The sequence below is a fragment of the Aphanomyces astaci genome (genome assembly GCF_000520075.1).
Source record: "Aphanomyces astaci strain APO3 unplaced genomic scaffold supercont1.86, whole genome shotgun sequence".
In the NCBI taxonomy this organism is placed as follows: Eukaryota; Oomycota; class Saprolegniomycetes; order Saprolegniales; family Verrucalvaceae; genus Aphanomyces; species Aphanomyces astaci.
This window is the reverse complement of record NW_009798349.1, coordinates 181,891-201,855: the sequence shown is the minus strand read 5'-3', so window position 1 is coordinate 201,855 and position 19,965 is coordinate 181,891. Positions and strand designations below refer to the sequence as shown.

Genomic DNA, 19,965 nt, shown 5'->3' with positions numbered 1-19,965 from the left:
AGCTATTGCTAACCACTGAGATGCACTTAACCCCTAGTAAGAAGTGTGGTGGTCTGAGCATTAAAGTTCCTTATAAATCTCATTGAAATAGTATTTCGGGTCAAACAAACATTGGAACTATTTTAATTATGGAATTGTACGGGTGTAAGTTGTTGTAGCCCAGACCGTATCCACTGGTTCGGGAATGATTCCTTAAAAGCAACAGTGCCACTGTGCTTACGTGATCATTTCCCATCAAAAGAACCAGTAGCCCTTTAGCATCGGCCCCTTGTGTTTCTTGCTGGTGTGGCCCAGACAGTACGGTATCCACTGGTTCCGGAATAACTCCTTGAGCTTGAGGGCAGCAGTTCCACGGTGCACGCAATCATTCTCTTCAAAACAACCAGTAGCCCCGTAACATCGGGATCCCCGGGCCCCTTGTGTTGCTATTCCCAGAGTTAAGGTGCATTATCAGTGGTTACATCTATCGCGAACCACTGAAATGAACTTACCGGTACTGTTAACCCCCCAGCTGGAATGTGTTGGTTTGGTCTACACTGCACTTGACTCCTAGTATGACATAATAAGAACAAGTGAAATGATTGCGTAAGCAACAGTGGACGTCATTGCGCAATCAAGAGTGGAACTGGGAATTACTGTCTGGTTCGGCGGTACTGCGTGCACCCATCGACGGGACACTTTTTTCGAGCGCGGCGGTGAATGCATACATAGGTCTGATTATGACAGAGCAAGGCGTGCAGTTGTGATGGAAGGTGCAATTGAAGGACCTTGACACTCGTAGAAAATACACTTCGGGCATCGCAGAAAGTGAACACATACTACTCTAACAGTGTGTTGGATGTGCAGGGCATATGAGTGATGCGTTGTGATGTTGACACAGCTCGCGTGTCAAATGTGCAAGAACACTGTCACATGGTCACTTCTAAGTGGAATCTGCAGTGTAGGCCTTCCCCGTTTTTTGTAGATGGGTGAAATATAGTTTTGTAAATGTTCGAATACCCAGAGGTTATGGGTTATGGGAGTACGCCTTTTTGCGGTTAATTTCAGCTTTTTTTCACTATCACCGATAATTTTCGGCTAACGTTACCTCCATTTACAGTTAATGTTAGTTTCGTGGCGACCTCAAACTTCACGTTTATATTTCACCAAGCCAGCGGTTTAATTCAACGAGCTGTCGTGTAATTTCAGTTTTCGTCAATATATTTCACCCAGCTGGCGATTAATTTCGACAAAAACCCAACCATACTACAGGAGACGTAAGTTACTGGTGGTATATCTCTACAGTATCTATACGTATACCTACGCCCTGGGTGACGCTTGCCACTTTTCAGCATGTTGGACTCCATGGCCAACCGTTTTGTGACCACCCGACGGCAAAATACAGGAGCCAATCATAAACCACAAATCACACCAATAAAACGCATGTATTTGAGCACCGACATTTGCATACCAGTGTACTGACACTTTCAACGGGCGAGGTGCGAACTTCACCACTGACGAGGACTGCCAGCTTGTTCGTTCGTGGTTGAACATATCCACGATAAGTCTAAGCGGAGCGGGCAAAAGGCCGAGCAGTTTTGGGCGAACTATTGCACCTATTTCGGCCCGGACTGCAATCGCACAGCGCGATCCTTAGCTACCCGGTAACATACTGGGACAATGCAACAAGTTTGTTGGTGATGGAAACACATCCCTGTACATACATCCATGGCTGTAGGGCTGTGTTCGTACTGCAGCTGTCCTGTTCGGAAACCCCCTCCATGATGCGTTCGAACAGAGGCCTGACCATTCGAAAGCGGCGACGGAATTTATCGCTTCCATACACGGGGTTAACGCCAAAGTAGTAGTTGTATATGCGCATGTGAGCAGCAGCATAGTCTCGTTTAACGCGCATTGGGCTCCTCTGACATGCCCACAGGCGAAGCCGTCGAGAGGAGCCCAATGCACGGCGGATGTGTGTGCACAAGCGACGATAGGCCGACGCACGACAGTAAAGGAATTCCTACGAGGGACAAACGAATCGCATACAGTTGCCAGGACAGCGTCGGTGCAGTGCAGGGTGCGACCGTTACTTGCCTCGTGTTGAACAAGACGTCGGTGTTCGGCGCGGGTGGCGCTGTGCTGTCTGCTCGCATCTGAATGAAGCGTCGAAAGGTGGAAGCGCGCGAAAACGAAACCATCGGTCCAGATCCGGCCATCGATATTGTTGGTTTCTTGGAGGGATTATTCTGCTTTTCAGAAATAATTTGTATTCATGACTTTGGGGTTTCTGGGGTTTTGGGGTGTTTAATTAACTGTAAAAAAAAGTCACCGCCGTGACCACATGTGACCAAGTGGTCCATCGCATGGTGCTTCATCGCCAACTATTTAACTAGTTAAGACCGTACTCATCTTCGTGGGAGATGAATTATATTCCAGCAGCGCAGAATGGGCTCCGCACTCGCTGAGTCAACAACCGATGTGTATGCAACTGACCAGAACGGCGTAAACTTAGATACCACGCAGTTACTTGTATCTCAATCGGTACCAATGTTACTTGTATTTCTCCTTGCACAACGCAATGTGTTCGTCAAAACAGCTGCAACATCGAATGGACCTTGAGTGATGAAGGATATCTTTCCCGCCAGTAAAGTTATATGATATGTAGCTACATGTACATCTTCGTCTATGATCACGCTACAATGGCGCACTAAGCTTGCAGCGGAATGCGTCGTATTTTGTAAGCCCGGCGCAATCGCCGCCAAGAAATCGTCTAAATGGCCGATTTTCGTGCATGGCGTAGCCAATAAAAAGAAGCAAAAACCAATGTAGACCAATGATATAGATCCAATGTCCAGGATGTGACCAATACAATACCAGGCATCCACGATATTCTTGTGAATTTTCTGCATTTGGTGGATTCTAAAATGAGCAATTTTTTGACAGAATCCGGATTCAAAAACCTAGATTATCATAATCCGGATTCTGGAGTCAGAATCCATTTTTGCTCCCAACACGGCCTAACAGAATATTGTTAGATGTATAATCTTCTATGGCATCCAGGCTCGGCCTAAGCATTTGGCGAGCATTTCCTAACAATAAGCCAGGAAACACCCACCACCTTTTGATAAACCCACTGTATAATTATACAACTAAAGTACGTAGGTCTTGCCTACTTGGAGGTGTTCGTGGTATGAAAATGAAGTGTCCACGTTAGTGTGGTCGATATGATTGACTCTGTACTGTATTTGGGCAGGATTGGCAACAACTTGTATCGATTCTTCAATCTCCAGGTCACAATGCATATAAAACGATAGATAAATGTTTCGACATGACCTTTCGGCGTCTACACACAACCATTCAGAGCTTGAGCATAGACATGACGCCATGAACATCACGTTCATGCTGAGATAAATACTTCGAAGTACTACTAGTAGGAAATACAAGCGCCTTTTTAGAGTCTACAACTTCTGTCAAGAATCTACAACTCCTGGCAAGAGTCTACAACTCCTGGCAAGAATCTGCAACTTCTGCCAAGAATATACTGGTACTCCGGAGTACAACTGCAACCATGCATACTAGTGATGTACTTAAACATTGTATGCTTTGAAATGTCAGGATCAGTACGTATGTCAACCAGTTGCACACACTGACATACTCCAGCTACTGTACTGTAGGGGTTATGTGCATTGACAGTGGTTCGCGTTAGCTAAGCACTGGTGATGCAACATATCCCGGGGAACAGGCATTATATGAAAACACAAGTGGTTTAGGAGCACGCATTATATGTAACCACAATGGATCCCGGGGTTCCGAAGTTACAAGGGTATGGGCAAAAGCGTACGAAGTTCGAAATGGTGCTCCAGTAAGAATAATGATAACCCAAAACTCAATTAACCAGTACTGTAAGAAGCAATGAAATGTAACCTACAGTATGTGACGTGTGGATACTGTACACGTTGAAGTTGTAGATTCCATAATTCTTGAAATGCTGTTGTAAATTCATTGTGTTGTGGTTGGAAATCGTAATGCAAGTTCCACTACCTTCATTATTTTATCCAATCAATGAACGTTATGGTTTTGATTGGACATAAATACACTGAGGCTGACATACTTGTGCCTCGTATCACTAACCGTCGTGCAACCATCTCGTATGGGCTGCTGCGAGGTAGGAGCAGTTCTCGCATGGCCGCCTACAGCAGGTAGATACGTAAACGCGTGTTAGACGATATCGAGATCACAGTTCATCCATACGAGACAAGGCAACCGGGGTGACGTCCCTTGAGTTGCAGGATGGCGCCGTCGATGGACAAGCTTATGTCAAAGGACATTTGACGACGAGCACAGTTACAGGGAATATTGCGATATACCGCAAAATACTTGTATACTACTTGGAGTAGTATATTTTTTATTGTGTTTTTCAGGATATTTTCGGCCGAATACAATCAACGACGGATTTTAAAGGACACTTCGTTCTTCGATTTCACCATGACAAGGAAAATTCATTGGACGAAGGACTTCGAAATTCGATTTATTTTTGGCCAACCAAATTGCAGGCCCTTCCATTTGACAGTGAACAATTTCAAACAATCACGTATTTTAAATTGACCGGATCGATGAAGCGATTACAATGATAAGCGTTTGACGGGATATCGTACGTCTCGGCGGAAACGCTTCAGAAATTTCCTAACTTCCTCAATACTTCTCCAAAGTTCTCGAAATTTTGGGAAATACTTGATGATAGGGTGAAACGGACGAGGCCCAATTTTTAACTCTTGGGTTTCCAAAACAATGCACTTCACGTTTCTCATTGCCCGAGGATAATATAATTGTACAATTCAATTAAATTTGATACAATATATATTCAACATCACAATAAAAATATTCTACGTTACTACACCACTGCAACTTCGACGGTGCATTTCAACAAATCGATTCCACTTGTCACAAACCCAAGTTGGTCGATCAGCCCTGCTTCAGCGTCTGGGTGCAGCCAGTGGCTAACAACGTCAGACGACTTCGCCCGCTTTCCACCATGATCACCATTCCCAGTCTCTCGACGCTTGCCGTTGCGGTTGCCAAGGCCATGGACAACAGCTCCTTGTGCGCCGATAACTGCCAACAGGTGCTCTTCAAAACATTTTGTCACGTCGTGAATGGTGCGTGCACTTGTACGGTCACCGACATCATGGCCATGCGACGGGTCCATCAAACGTAGGTAGGACGCTTCCAGCCTTTTTGGCGTTATGAACAGAATTTCGATGGCGAACCAGCAGGTAGGTACAACATCCACGCCTTTGCCGTATGAATGAACTGTCCACCAGGCTTTTGCCAACAGGGCGTCCTGCAAATGAAGTTCTGGTGTTGAGATGTCCCTCAGGCAAGATCCATCGACACAAGGAGTGCATTGATTTCATCCATTCTAGTGTTGAGTGGCGCGTCATTTGTGATACAGCATCGTGCCAAAACACCCAGTCGTGTCACGTGCGATGCAGTGCAAGCAGGCGCTCATGCAGCTCGTGACCCTCGCTCATCCCAATGAGGACTTCGACTTCTACCTGTGCACGGACGCGAGCCACGAGTTCCACGGCGCCGTGCTCACGCAGGTGCCCACCGGCCAGGCGCAGTTGCCCGTCGGTGAGCAAGACCATCGTCCTTTGGCCTTTGTCAGTGGTGCGTTCGACAAGACGCAGCTGCGGTGGAGCGTCACTGAGAAGGAGGCGTACGCGATCATCTACGCTGTCAAGCGCCTCGATTACCTTCTTCATCGAGCGCGCGGCTTCACTATCTTGACGGACCACCGCAACCTGGCGTTCATCTTTGGTGTCGAACCGTCGCCGGCACAGCCGCGCTACCTAGCGGACAAGTTGGCGCGCTGGGCCGTGGCCCTCACCTGCTTCGGCTATGACATCCGCCATGTGCCCGGTGACGAGAACGCCTGGGGCGACATGCTCTCACGCTGGGGTAACCGGGCAGCCACGGTGGACGCCGTTGCACTACCATGGGTAGCTTCCGATGACGTCACCATCAGCAACAATGCCAGTCCTATGGAGTTGAACTCCAGTCGGGCACTCCAGGTGCGACGTCTGGTGACGGTGCCACCGGTGACTCCGTCGCCGCTCGGCGCCGACTTCGAGTGGCCGACGCTCGAGTCACTCACCATCGTCCAACGCAAAGCGAAGACTGAGTTCACCAAGATTAAGGCTAGCTTGGTCTTCGACAACCCCGACGGCGTCGGGCGCATCAACGGGTGCATCTGGATCCCAGCCTCCGCCTTGGACACGCAGCTCACCCTTCTCGTTATCGCCCACGCCGGTGCGATGGGCCACCGTGGCCAGGCTGCGACTCGGGCGGCGCTGACGGGTACCTTCTCGTGGCGCAACGTCACCGAGGACGTCGCGCTCTTCGTGCGCCAGTGCCTCCAGTGCATGTGCGTCGGCAACGGCACGGTGCCGCGTCCTCTCGGTGAGACGCTGCACGCGACAGTCCCGAACGAGCTCATCCACTGCGACTTCCTGTCTATGCCGGACGGTTACATTCACGTCATCGTCGACGACGCGAGTCGTTTTTGCCAGCTCACGGTCCACGACGGGTGCCGAGCGGTCGACGCCATCGATGCACTTCAACAGTGGTTCGCGAACTTTGGCGTCGCACCCAACTGGGCGTCAGACCAGGGACCCCATTATAAGAACCAAGTCATGGAAGAGGTGCGCCGCCAGTACGGCAGCGTACATCACTTCTCGCCGGCCCACTGCCCGTGGGCTAATGGCACCGTCGAGGTACTCATGCGCTCCGTCCTTAAGACCATGAAGACGGTGCTCGCCGAGCTGCACGTCGCCGCCAAGGAGTGGCGTTCGTTCGTGCCACTAGTGCAACACTCGTTGAACCACACTCCGAGTGCGAAGCTTGGCGCCGGCAAGGCGCCGATCACGGCCATGACCATGCTCCCGCCCGGGCATGCGCTTTCGGCCTACCGCGTCGCGGACGAGGTGCAGGAAGTCCCGGAAGCTTCCCTGGCCCGCCTGCGTGAGAACGCCTTTATCAAGCTCGCTGCAGCACGGGACCAGCTCCACCGGGAGGCCGCCAAGACCAGTGCCACGCTCCGGGACAACGAGCGTGCGAGACGCAACAAGAAGCCCAACGTAAAACAATTCTTCTTTAACCTCGGAGATTATGTTCTAGTCGGCCAAGTTTCAGAGGCATTCGCCAAGAAACTTCAAGTGCAATGGCTCGGGCCGCGTCGGATTGTGACAATCGTACGCGACTGGGTCTACCGCGTCGAGGACCTGCGCAATGGCGCCATCACGACGCACCATGCTTCGCGTCTCAAGTTCTTTGCCGCCCGCGACTTGCTTGTAACGCAGGCGTTGACAGATCAGGTGGGAACCGGCGGCAGACATGGCAACGGACGTGCCAGTCATTGTGGCCGCCTATCTGCGCAAAGCGAGCCGCGGGAACGGCAACGTCGCCAAGCTCAAGACGGTGCTCGCTATCTCGCACCCAGACGTCGTGTAGACCAGGGGAGTTGTTGGGTGTGGAGTATCTTAGCAAGAGACAGGTAGTAAGTATCCTTGCAAGCGCACTCCATTCCCATTGGTCAAGGATCTGTCGACACGACCGAAGAGAGCTCGATAGGGGATGCAAATGTGCGTTGTGAATCAGTAGATCTAAGACCTTTAACATAGTCAGTCTTCTTTTACCTTTGAACCCGGTGCATCGAGTTCTAAAGGAGTTACTGCCAGTTCAGGACCGGCAGACACAACAGATGGTACCGCTTGAGTAGTTAAATGAGGAGGGTGCACGTTACGTACGTTTGGCACCACGGAGCTTGCGCATAAAGGCATCGATAGCGGCCGTGTCGAGGTTCTCTTCGGGTCTACCAGCGCCATCGAGGTTGAACCACTTCGCCGTGCCATCGAAGGTGAGGAGCTTGGTGGCCTGGTTGGGCCAGCGTGCCAGGTTTCTCAGTTGTCGCCTCAATGTCTCGAGTTGAGGCTGATTGTAGCACGCTCAGCATGGCTCGCTTCACAGTCTTGGTGTAGCGTCGTCTCGGCTTCTTCTGGGGACTGATTTTGTTGCGGCACTTTGAAGGCATTCTTTGAAGTGACTGGATGTGTCGTCATCGCCTCCAAGTTCCCGCGAATATTTAATGTTTCCGCGGCAAACCATACTTCGGCCAATCATCGAGCATTTTTTGCTTATTTGAATCTAATTGGCCAATTTTTCCCACCTTGTTGAAAACTTCGGGTGTCCCTTAAAATCCGTCGTTGATAGTATCGGAATAAGAATTGCGAAAAAATGGATTCAGACACAACATTATAAAATAATTCAAAATTTGTCGAAATATTGAAAAATATCATGATATTTGGCAGCATCCAGACGGGCCGCCCTTACTGTTTGCTGATAGAAAAAGGTTTCATCTGAGACAAAACTCGTCACCTTGTTTGTCGAGTTCTGATGGACTTCTCTTTCTTCAAGGCGTGCTGAGTCGAGGTCATGGTTGTTTTCGGGATATGTTGTGTCAAAGTCTTGGGTCGATCCGACTTTGTTGTCAACCAATAGCAAGCCGTATATGTTCAATATCAACGATATGTTACTCCCACGACAACTATATCGCCCAATCGGATTGTCTAAATAAATACCTGAAAAATCAAAATTCAACAATTTGTCGGTTATCCAATCATCGACATCAAATTCGTTGGTTTGATGTCGGATGCCACCTACATGTTGATACATTCGGCACGTCGCTCCAGTTTTGAATAAACACTACAATACTATTAATAGCACCGTGCATAGTACACGGGGTATGGAGCAGGTGTATGGCTTCCACTTCTCAAAATGCTACAGGGAACTACGGAATACAAGGCCAACCGAAGTTTGCAACCCTACGACATTTCTTTTACCAATAAAATAAATTCTCATGAATATCAACACGTGATTGGATAAATTTATATTCTCCCGCCAAAGTTGGGACTTAAAAAAATGACGGAGGCAAATTTGATAGTTTGCAATAAAACAATGACACGCATCATGCATTCGATTGCCTTCAAGCTCCAGGCCTTGAAGCTACTTGAGTCCATGAATGACACAAAGGTCGCCGTCGAGCTTGGAGTTCCACGGAGAACTGTGCGAAACTGGTACAGCTAGCGGACTCAGTTGCTTGCCTTCGATGGAAACAAGAAGCTGATGAAGATGCAACCAGGCGGCCGCCACGAAGTGTTCCCGCACCCATCAGGCCTCGTTCAATTCATCAATGAGTTGCGCGACGCAGAGCGGGGACTTACAATCTACACATGATCACTTGATTCAAACGAAACCAACGCCCGGGGTTGCTCAAATACCTCGCGACAAAGAAGCCTGGCTCGGGCTACAACTCCATCCTGCAATTTCTTCGTCGAATCTGCCAACGACATGGGTTCTCTCATCAAAGACCAGGAAAGAGCAAAAAGAGTTAAGGCGACCTAGCCGAGATTCGCGACGAGTTTGCTCTCGACTTCCATCGATCGTACAGCACCTTCCGGAAAGAAATGCACGTACAACGTCGACGAAACAGGTTTCTATTACGATGCCGCCTAACTGCATTTGGGCTGTCCGTGGAGGTAGCTCCACGCTCTCATGCGGGGAGAAGCATTCCATGCGCATGACCGCTGTCCTAACTGCCCGGGCAGATGGTATCAAGCTTCCTATCATGTTTATCATAAGGGGTCAACCAGGCGGTCGTATTGAGTCGTCTGAAATACCTACCTTTCCTGCCGGGCACTTCAACGCGGACCAAGGCAGCGTGGATGGATGTCCGCGTGTGGAAACAGTGTCTTCGCTCAGTGCTTCACGACAACATTTAGGAGTGCTCCGTTCTGCTAGTTGACAACTTTGAGTCACACGTTTCGGAAGAGTCAATCAAGATCGTCAATGAAGATCTGGGATCGCACCTCTGTGCACTACCACCAAACACGACGTCAGTCTGCCAGCCGTTGGACGTTGGACGTTGGCGCCATGGCTCCTTTCAAGCGGCACCTACGTGAGTTGTGGCTGTTTGAGGAGATGATTGAAGGTGACGAGGAGGATCCATATTCACTGACCGCGCAGCAGAAGAGGATGGCGATGGTCAAACGAGCAATTGCCGCGTGGAATATGGTGTTGGCTGACGCCGTCCGCGGCGGTTTTGAGAAGCCACTTGCTTCAACGAATGAAGAATAAACTTAGTTTTATAATTTAGACATCCTTTACGTTTTATTACTAGGATTTTGTATGGATTTTGTTCAAGGATAATATTGTTTTGATAATTAAGAAATAGTTTGACACTACCCGAGAATTGAACCCAGGTCCCATTCTCTAGCATTTGATGCCGTCACGCTTAACCACTGCGCTATCGCGTCAAACGCTTGCGCTGATACTCGATGCATCGTATCAATGACGTGGTTGGGAGATTTTTTCTATATGTAGACGCATAATCTGATGACCTGCAGAAAAATTGATATTTCAAATAGTCCAGTTATGTTGTATTGGTTCTGTAATTTAATTATCTCCATAATATAAATACAGCATGGTGCCAGTCAATTTTATTTACATTGCGCTGCAGTCATTGGCAGAAAGAATTATCGCACTTCGAAGTAAGGTAGCCAATCACATGATGATATTCTGGTTCAACTCGAAGTCAAATGTGGCCTTGCATTCCGTAGTTCCCTGGACTTTGCCTCGCATAATTTGTGTTGCTACTGTATGTATGTTGTCTCCGCTAAGTGGGAATCGATGCACGAAGATCACGTAGGCTATACTATAAGTATTCCGCAACGTATGCAGGTAGCTGGTGGAACATAGACTTGGCTATCACCGGCAAGTGCTCTTCACCTCTTCGACCAGTCTTTGCGTGAATGGCACGAGGCCTATTAAGCATGGTGCTCGGGTAGTTCTGCATATGCACAACTGTGACTACAACCTGATATCCTCGATGCAGTACTTGTATCAATTATTTGAGGTCAAACTTGAATTTGCTCAGTAAATAGGTCCACCGCGTACTGTGTACATGAATAATAGATCGCTAGCATTCTTACATCGCCGTGGAAATCTCGGGCCATAGGAAGTAAGTACATAAGGGCATCCCCACCGGTGCGACTGTATAATCAGACTGTATAATACCGTTTTACAGTTCCTGTATTTTGATTTTTGTCGAACCCAGCGGTAAAACTGTAAAACATCCGAATAATGTTATTATCCGGAAATGAACGCCTGGCGCGATGGCGTGGGAGGACGACGATGATGACATGGATCAAGCTTGGGAGATTCTTGGCTTTCATCAGTCTTCTGCGCGCCCTAAAGGCTCTATTGCCAACCGCCAGCCAGACCTACCACGACATAGCGAGGCTGCGCATGCTCGGATTTACCTACTACTTTGACCCCAATCCAATCTAACTAAGCCAAGTTTCGCCATCATTTTCGAATGGCCAGACCGCTGTTTGAACGAATCATGGACGGTGTGGTGATGCGTGATGAGTACTACCCTTGGACACATCTTGAGAGATGTTGATCCATGACCGGACAAGCTGGTAGTCTTCGTCGGTCGTGAATTTGGAACCACGGACGGCCTTGGCTGATTCCATTTCTGAACCAACTGATTATTGACTCCATAACGCACATGATTGGACAAAATTATCCATTGATAGCATGTTATTGGCTAATTCGTCAAAACTGTATTTTACAGTCGCGACTGAAAATCTGGCCGATTTGGCGTCTCGCGGTAAAATTTTACAGTTTCCTGTATTTTACAGTCGCCCGGTGGGGTTGTCAAAACTGTAAATAATCCGGATAGAACTGTATAATAGCGTTTACAGTCGCACCGGTGGGGATGCTCTAAAAGCAGTGTATTCCGACACTTGAAAAGTGTAAAAGGACGTGTCATACGTCTTTTGCCATATGGTCCAGTAGCGGGCAACTGTTTGGACTTCACGATATGACGATTGTTACAGCATCCCCCCTGGCGTTATGGAAAGACATTGAATGCTCAAACACCACGTCAGCTTGACTGTATAGAGTTGTCATATACCCCGCCAGTGGATTTTATATGCAGTACAGTACTACGAAGTACTTACTACCACAGTAGTGTACAAACGTTACAGTACGTATTATGACTAGGAATATTCAATGGGAGATTAATTGAGTTTGCTGTTTGTGATGTTGAGCAGCAGCCGTCCACCACGTAGAGGCTTTGAAATGCTTTGAGCCGCTTGTACTCCTCTTGACAATGCCACAGTGGTGTTCCTGGTATGATAACGTACTCACAAACTTTCAGATCACGTGGTACGTACCTGGTACTTCGATGTAGATCTCAAACGTTTAAGTACAGTGACGTTGTACAGTAGTACGACAACAACACATTTCGCACAACATTTGTAGGTACGTTGCAATATGTCAAAATACACGAATGGAATGGAGGAATGAGTCAACGAGGTGGATATGTGAACAAACTCCATTGCCTTTGACTGCCTCGAAGAATATTACTTCGAGATGTCAAGGTGAAAAGACATGAACAATTCAACATTAACGTTACGCAATGTGGGAAACCTTCCAAGCAACTTCCCTCATGCATTGCAGCCTTCATTCCATAAGCTCATCATCGGCAAATGCTATCATCTGTTTGTATCCCCGCAACACGAAAAGTGAAATATAATGCAGATTCTCTGTTAAAAACGACCCCTTGACTAAAGGCCCCGCGGGTTTCCTTTTTATCAGTACCATTTGGACGATGCATTAAATATAACAGGTCATACATATTTGGGAGCATCACTCAGCACAATAGCTTCCGCAGTGATTCCAAGTATGCAATTAACGTTATAGAAATTATAGTTTCACTGTGATGATGGTTTCCACTGCTACGCACGACACTTTGTGTCACGTAACTATCGAAACAACGATTCGAATCGACTTTGGGGCCAACCCAATCTTCACAAACGTGACAAGGGGTGTACAGTACAGTGAAAGTGTGTTGTCGATGGTTCATGCGCCAGCGGTTGGATTCTACACAACTCAGTGTCACAGTTGCCTTTGGAATTGTCGAACTTGTCCAATATACTGTAGCCCCCCTCTCCAACCACTCATAGTTCCTTTGGCGAAGCCATGGTAACATGCATTTTTTATGATTGTCACAACCCCGTGGTACAACATGGCCGGTCCAAGTGCATTGTACACCACAGCCGCACGCCTTGCTCCACTCCGAAGTGCCGCAATCAAGCGTACGCCCGGGGGCGCTGTGTTCGACATGGCGCGCGAAAGTACTGCCTCATGGAAGGATGCATGCATTATCGACGAACGGGGGGGTATTGTGCTCGCCATACCAAGGCACTCCGCGCAAATTTTTCGCTGGCGTCGGGGCCACGTATGGTCGTAGTACCCCCACGACCCCAGAAGAACGGAGTCGTTCGCGAGCAATGGACAACGTCGCCCCGAACACCAGTGTTGTCGCTTGACGCTGAGTGGACGGTTCTTGAAGAGTTTCTGAATGAAGTGAACTTTGCTCTACTGACAACTGACGAACAACGCTGAGGTCGACATTGTAGCCCTGTTTCAGTCTCTGTCACAAATGAATCTACTGGTAGTCGTTTTGTAATAATGAGTCACCATTGCTCTATAGTGCATGTTTTGCTTCGTTAGAGATTTCAATGCTGTCACTGGACGGGGTTCATCTCTCTCGAACACTCTGTGGACAATAGATAAAATGACTGAGAACGATTCATGGGATACAGTAGGATCGTGCTACCGTATTAAACAAAGGACGCATACTCGACCAAATGCGTGTAACTTGATATGCTCCGCAGTAAATATTAGGAACAACGCCATGCGGTATACTCCGTACAGTAAGCACTTTTAATCTTACCCAGCAGTACATATTTCAAGACTTGAAATTGTTGGTACAGCGTCATCGTGGGATTACTGCAACTGGTGCACTGACCCCTTCCCTCTCGTACCTTCTCGAAACGCCCCTCCTGTGACCACGTAAAATCAATGCCTCACTATGTGTGTTGCCACGTAGATACTGGGATTGTGTGGCTCGTAGCGATTTCCTCGATTCCAGATGGTGAGGGTACAGCGCTCATACACCCCCATCTGCTTTGATACACACACTAAACAAGTGACGACATAGAGTACCCGAACCACATACACGAAGAATACTACTCCGGGTATTGTCTGGTCTGAGTTGCTGTTTGAGGAGGCATGTCAAACCCAATCTTGTACTATCCTCCCACAAAGATATAGGTTTGGAATTCCCATATCGCCAGCACCGTTTGCCCGCCGTACAATTCCAAGCGGTGAGCCTTCTGGAGTGTGCAGCATATCAAGCGCGGGGGTACTGTATCTGAAAACGAGGCATGGTCGCTGCCTGCACGAAAAACTAAAGCTAAACCTGCACTGGCCATTTGAATCCTGCGTGGGAGTGTAACTTCTGAACAAGTACGCAGTGGCAACTTCACAGTGCAGTGTTCATGAGAACGTATGGGGTGATATCAGTGCGGCTGGACTGGTGGTAGCCACATGAAGAAGTTGGTATGCACACGATGGATGTGTGTAATCACAAAGAGTTGAATGCGTAGAACACCGTTCTAAGTGTACCGGTACTTAAGCTAATGAATTGTTCAAAGCTACGGTACACTAGTGCAGTCTTACATGAGCTAATGAATTGTGCAAAACTACGGTACAATAGTGCAGTCTTCAGTCCAGTCGCCAGATATTTGAGTACCAGAGTGAACGGTAGTCAAGGTGGTAACAGAACAGAACCCAGCCACGAACGAAGCTGTTACTGAGAAATCAAGCGTTAGAATACCACAGAGTACTAAACTAACTTCTTGCGACTGTGCACTTGGCCGTTATCTTGCAATAGGGTTTGAATATTCGCCAAGTCCACTAAGTTCCTAGAATACACGACCTTGTTATTTGGACGGCCAGTTGTGGTCAATCGCTCCGTTTGGTACTCCGAGTTTTCATGAACAAGCCTATCGATCGATAAGACATCAATATATAGTCAACATTCATCAGCGTGCCGGCTTTCTATTGATCAACTTGTTTACTACTACGAAGTTGTATTCGACTTGACAGCAGTGGTGGCCAGTGAAACGCTTATTGCGCCACTCGATAGAAATTCTATATTTTGTACGATGCCACGTATATTATCCGGCCATTTTTGGATGTTGGTTGGAGTCATCATTGTTTGTTTTGCTCAGCCATGGTCAGATGCATTTTTTACGAGTGCCAGCACCCCGTGGTGCAACATGGCAGTTCCAAATGCATTGTCCACCACAGCCGCACGCCTTGCTCAACTCCGAAGTGCCGCAATCAAGCGTACGCTCGGGGTCGATGTGTTCGCCATGGAGCGAGAAAGTACTGCCTCATGGAAGGATGCAAGCACTACCGACGTGCAGGGGGGTATTGCGCTCGACACACCACAGTTCTTCGCATGAAAAGCTTAGCATTGATGCCCCCAACCACCCCCCAGAAGAATCAAGATGAAAACAACACATCATTGGTATCAAGTGCTTCCGCAACGCCCTTGGACGCCGAGTGGACCGCGATGCAAGCGTTTCTCATTGAACTCAACTTCGCTCTACTCACGAGTGAGGACAACGTGGGGATGGACTCTAAAACTATACTAACGACGTGGTGATGACAAATTGCTTCAAACATCGTATTTGTGGTCAACCATACTGTACTACATACTAGTACGTAGTATCAGTGAAGCTCAACATGGGAGCACACACAACACTTGGTAACGGTAGAGGTCATGACGTACCTCTTGAAGCTGGTGAAAAATGCTAACGATACTGTAAATTCGCAATGACTTCAATGTCTACATATTGTGGTCCACACTGAACTTTGGAGATGCGCGTGTACATATATCATAATCCTGGCATATCCACGAATCACAGCATCGCAACGCTTGTAGTGGTAGTGTAGTGCAATGAAAGCGGATCAATTCCAGCATTCCTAGACTGCATTCCTTGTTCTGTCCGTTTCAATACAACTGAAACTGTTTGTGGCGGTTTCATTGGCCACTTCGCCAGCAGTTTCGATTTATCCCCAAGCCATGCGAACCAGTGCTCCTCTCTCCGCGCTCGTGCTAGCCAATTATGTGCTCTTAGCGTTGTCGCAGACAACGACCACCACCATCACACCCACCATCTCGACCACAACATCCACTCGTCCTGGCTTCAAACCCAACTTGGGACCAGACTCGGACGACGCCGCTGGATCGGCGCCCCTTCCGTTGACCAACCAAGGGGATTCGACGACGAAGTCGGTCAACCTCGGCGTAGATTTTGCCATCGGCATTTCCGTGTTTATCCTGTTTGTACTGTTGGCCTTGTTGCGAGCGGTGTACGTGCAGCGAAAACAAGCAGCGGCCGAAGTCGCGAACACTCCCATCGGAGACTACTCCAAGTTGGAAGACTCAAAGTGAATGTGTCAGGTCATACGTCCGTGTTGACAGTCAAGACTATTAATCCCTTTATGTCCCCGAAAAAATGAATTCACATGGTGCTGGGGAGCTGCCAAGCGCCGTCGATGTTTAATCGTTTAATCATTGGCAGCCTTGCCATGGGGAACGTTCTAGTCATTTGTGTATACCAAATCGGTGGATTTTTCGTCCGGTACTTGGACCATTGTTTGACAAATGCAATTGCTTCGCCACATCATTGTACTCGTACAGTACTAGTACCAGGTAAAGTACTGTACTATTAATAGTACTGTAGATATTTTATTACAAATATTATATCATGGATTTGTGGTAAGCAGGTATTCACTCGCAAGGTGGATGTCACGTGGGTCCTTGTAAGTTCGCTAGAGACAAATCGTGTCGCTTGCCATGTCACTTTTGCAATGCATGGTTAACGTTATGATGAACTCACAACAACCAAACCTAACGTTAGCTTTACTGTTAATCCTGCCGTATATCGTACAGGCAAAAACGCCCCCGATGGACGCGCGGAAATCATCAATACAGGGCCCACTGACCGATTGGGCTGATTGAGTCATGCTCAAAGAGAGTTCAGAACAGGGAGGCTTCAGCGTACAGTTTTGGGTTCGTAGTCTAAAGCGCATCCTTCCACTTGATTTGGCCCAAATCTGGCCATACTGGTACTAGTACTGTAGTACTTACATACTAGTACTAATACTGCAGTTTGGTTGATGCTTATCCGTGGAGTGTTTGCACGGAATCTTTCATTTGAAAATTTCTCGACACATTGCACTATTGTTCACTGTGTTGGCAGTCTGCGATAACGTTATTGGCGGGTCAGTCACGTTGACGGTCTTGTGCGATTACTGTGACCTACTTTAAGTATGGAGGAGTACTATTAATAGTAACCATTCGAACGTCCCCCCCTGTACAATGACTGCACATATAGGTGGCATCCGACATCAAACCGACAAATTTGGAGCCGATGATTGGATAACCGACAAATTTTTGAATTTTGATTGGTCAGTTATTTTATAGGCAATCTGATTGGGCGATGTAGTTGTCGGTGAGCAACATATCACTCACATATAACATACTTCCTCTGTTCCATGTTACCACCGACATATGAAAAATGCATTTGTTCCATGTTACTACCGACATTATACTTGAATATGATTGGCTAATCTGAAAAATACAATGATATCATTGGCTGAAGTTGTGACAACAACATAATTTCACGGTCCCAGCATGATGCATTTGGCAGGAGGAACACCCCCCACGAGCGCTTCGGGTTCACGGTGAAGAACACCGAGAAATGAAGCGCGGTTGGTGAGGTTCATGCATAAAGTACCTATGTGTCACCTAACGATACTTCTCCGAAGGCCGCAGCTTCAAGCGCTTGTTGTATCTGCCCTCAATTGCACGGCACACCACTGGTGGCCACAGCACCAAGGCCCGTAATAATTTAAAAAAATCGATTATTTATACATATTTTTCTGATGCCGATGACGATTCAAAATTACAGTGTGAAATTGATTGATTTGCGCGTTATGTATGGCCAATAGACATTACCTTTATATTTTTATTCTCTTTCAGAAATGGTAGGATTCATTAAATTTGGTCCGAAAATAATTTTTTGGGGTCGAAGGGAAGTTCAATGTCGGCAGTAACGTGGAACAGAGGAAGTATACAGCTTGCTATTGGTTGAAAACACATTCGGAGTAACAATAACCAAGACTTTGGCACAAGCCAAGTACCATTGGTACTGTAGTACAGTTGCGGCCACGCTAAGCAAAGCCTCCCCCAAGGACAAGCAGAGGACAAAAGGCAAGGCAAGTGCCAAAGGTCGAAGATACAAGCGTAAAGTTTCATCTGTTGCCGCCCCGGTCATCCATGTTGACGAGAACGAAGAAGTTGAAGGACAAGATGCCAACTCGTTCTTTGATCATACGTCCGTCCTGGTGGAGCCGCCAACGAAACACAAGCAGAACAACACTCACCCAACGGACACTTCCGAGTCCACGGTAGTGTCATGGAGCCAAAGCAGGCGCCGCTCCATCGCCGCGGGAGCGAAGATTTCAGTGCATTTGGAGAAGATGTGGTGAAGATGGAAGCTATGGTACGGACGGGCGAGCCTTCGGCCGCCATGAAAGACTTTGGCGGGAGCATTGATGTTGATCTGGCGACACGGCATATGGCCTTGTTGAGGGCACCGACGCCGTCGCTGCCGCTCCATGTCGAGGACATTCCAATGTTGGACAGCATCATGGACGACGAGCAGCATGTCGCTGTGGAAACAGAGAAGTACGAGAGAACGTGGCCAGCGGGCAAGATGTTTTGCGACGATGACAAGGACGTCGACCCCGACCAAACGACTTAGATCAGAGTAGACATCACTGCTGCTCAACAGCCTAGTAGTAGAACGGCGATTAGTAAGCGTCTCCGGCAGGACTACCGGTACGTATGTTGCTACTAACGTTATTAACAGTAAGTACTTCTTGTACAGTAGTAGTAGTAGACATTATTCATATCGTTATTCTACTAAAATCCTGGGGACCTTGCATTTACAACAGCAACCCAGGCAGCCAACGGCAAAGCTTCTGTAGCCTTTTCTGTAAGAGCCAATCAAATCCACGCCGTGTCCTCACGGTTCATGTCCTCACCTCGTCAGAGACTTCTCTAAAAACCAACATACGACATTTGGTCTTTGTATTGAAAATGAAGAGTCATCTACCAGTGAAAGGTACGAAGTATTGAAATTTTAACCAATAAGACTAATGTCGGATAGAATTGTCGTATTCGCCAAGTTATCCATCCATAAAAACGAAAATAAACGTGAGACATTGATTGTTCAGAGGTTGGGGCGAAGTGATGGATGGCTATGGCTTTATTTTCGGTTGGTTTGACTGCAAAGTAGTATGTAGTGCGTGCACCGACGACCTCGTTTTGCGGACTGAAATCCACGAATTATTTCCACATGTCGCAATTGGTTTTCACTGTCAATAGCGCCTAAATGTGACAAGGGAACCAAATAAATCGTGAATCATGTCACAGCATGTACGACCCTCGTGCAAATGGGAAAGTTTATGATACCTCACGTTAACGTTATCACCATTTCGCAGTCCCTGTCAACATGGTACATACTACTCAGGCCATTGAGAGTACACATCGGGAGATTAATACCCCTAACTAGAGTTCTACTAGTATAGCGTAACTTGTCGGCATGATTCTCTCCATTTTTCACCGAGCTTTCTGTGACCACCGTGATACTCGTATGTGGGTAAGGCACATACCAGTACTAAGTCGTACTAGTATGTAGTAGTACTAGTATCAAACTAACTTCACAAGATTGAGACAGTCAAATGAGTTTGCAGTACAATGTTTTGAGAATCGATGAGTTTCAGTGATTTTCGCATTAACCAGAATTATATGGCCACAATCAACCGACAGGTTTCAGTGATTGATCTGCGATACGCTTGGTTGTCGCAAAAAACGGCAAGGAATATTTGCATATTCTACTTTAGTAACAACATACTAATACTTAGAAG

General features: G+C 47.5%; 7 protein-coding genes and 1 pseudogene across 8 annotated transcripts; 5 read left to right on the top strand and 3 right to left on the bottom strand.

The window, feature by feature from the left end:
* Nucleotides 1-1,883: 1,883 nt before the first annotated feature.
* H257_16457 (hypothetical protein) lies at nucleotides 1,884-2,198 on the bottom strand (the record flags this gene model as incomplete). The annotated part of the gene is made up of 1 exon (XM_009844885.1): nucleotides 1,884-2,198. The coding sequence occupies one exon, from the start codon at nucleotides 2,196-2,198 to the stop codon at nucleotides 1,884-1,886; it is 315 nt and encodes a 104-aa protein (XP_009843187.1).
* Nucleotides 2,199-7,782: 5,584 nt separating this feature from the next.
* Nucleotides 7,783-8,074, bottom strand: H257_16456 (hypothetical protein; the record flags this gene model as incomplete). Its single annotated transcript, XM_009844884.1, has 2 exons — nucleotides 7,783-7,917; nucleotides 7,988-8,074. 2 exons carry the CDS (start codon nucleotides 8,072-8,074, stop codon nucleotides 7,783-7,785), a joined length of 222 nt encoding a protein of 73 aa, XP_009843186.1.
* Nucleotides 8,075-9,009: 935 nt separating this feature from the next.
* Nucleotides 9,010-9,276, top strand: H257_16455 (hypothetical protein; the record flags this gene model as incomplete). Its single annotated transcript, XM_009844883.1, has 2 exons — nucleotides 9,010-9,072; nucleotides 9,127-9,276. 2 exons carry the CDS (start codon nucleotides 9,010-9,012, stop codon nucleotides 9,274-9,276), a joined length of 213 nt encoding a protein of 70 aa, XP_009843185.1.
* Nucleotides 9,277-9,544: 268 nt separating this feature from the next.
* Nucleotides 9,545-10,176, top strand: H257_16454 (hypothetical protein; the record flags this gene model as incomplete). Its single annotated transcript, XM_009844882.1, has 2 exons — nucleotides 9,545-9,787; nucleotides 9,841-10,176. The coding sequence occupies 2 exons, from the start codon at nucleotides 9,545-9,547 to the stop codon at nucleotides 10,174-10,176; spliced, it is 579 nt and encodes a 192-aa protein (XP_009843184.1).
* A 99-nt stretch (nucleotides 10,177-10,275) lies between these two features.
* On the bottom strand, nucleotides 10,276-10,355 carry H257_16453 (annotated as a pseudogene). The gene has a single exon. The product of its transcript is annotated as a tRNA-OTHER (tRNA).
* Nucleotides 10,356-13,089: 2,734 nt separating this feature from the next.
* On the top strand, nucleotides 13,090-13,515 carry H257_16452 (hypothetical protein; the record flags this gene model as incomplete). The annotated part of the gene is made up of 1 exon (XM_009844881.1): nucleotides 13,090-13,515. One exon carries the CDS (start codon nucleotides 13,090-13,092, stop codon nucleotides 13,513-13,515), a length of 426 nt encoding a protein of 141 aa, XP_009843183.1.
* A 1,643-nt stretch (nucleotides 13,516-15,158) lies between these two features.
* On the top strand, nucleotides 15,159-15,635 carry H257_16451 (hypothetical protein). The gene has a single exon (XM_009844880.1). It carries the CDS (start codon nucleotides 15,191-15,193, stop codon nucleotides 15,626-15,628), a length of 438 nt encoding a protein of 145 aa, XP_009843182.1. The 5' UTR covers nucleotides 15,159-15,190; the 3' UTR covers nucleotides 15,629-15,635.
* Nucleotides 15,636-16,034: 399 nt separating this feature from the next.
* H257_16450 (hypothetical protein) lies at nucleotides 16,035-16,565 on the top strand. Its single transcript, XM_009844879.1, has one exon. The coding sequence runs from the start codon at nucleotides 16,049-16,051 to the stop codon at nucleotides 16,418-16,420; it is 372 nt and encodes a 123-aa protein (XP_009843181.1). The 5' UTR covers nucleotides 16,035-16,048; the 3' UTR covers nucleotides 16,421-16,565.
* The last annotated feature ends 3,400 nt before the right edge of the window (nucleotides 16,566-19,965 follow it).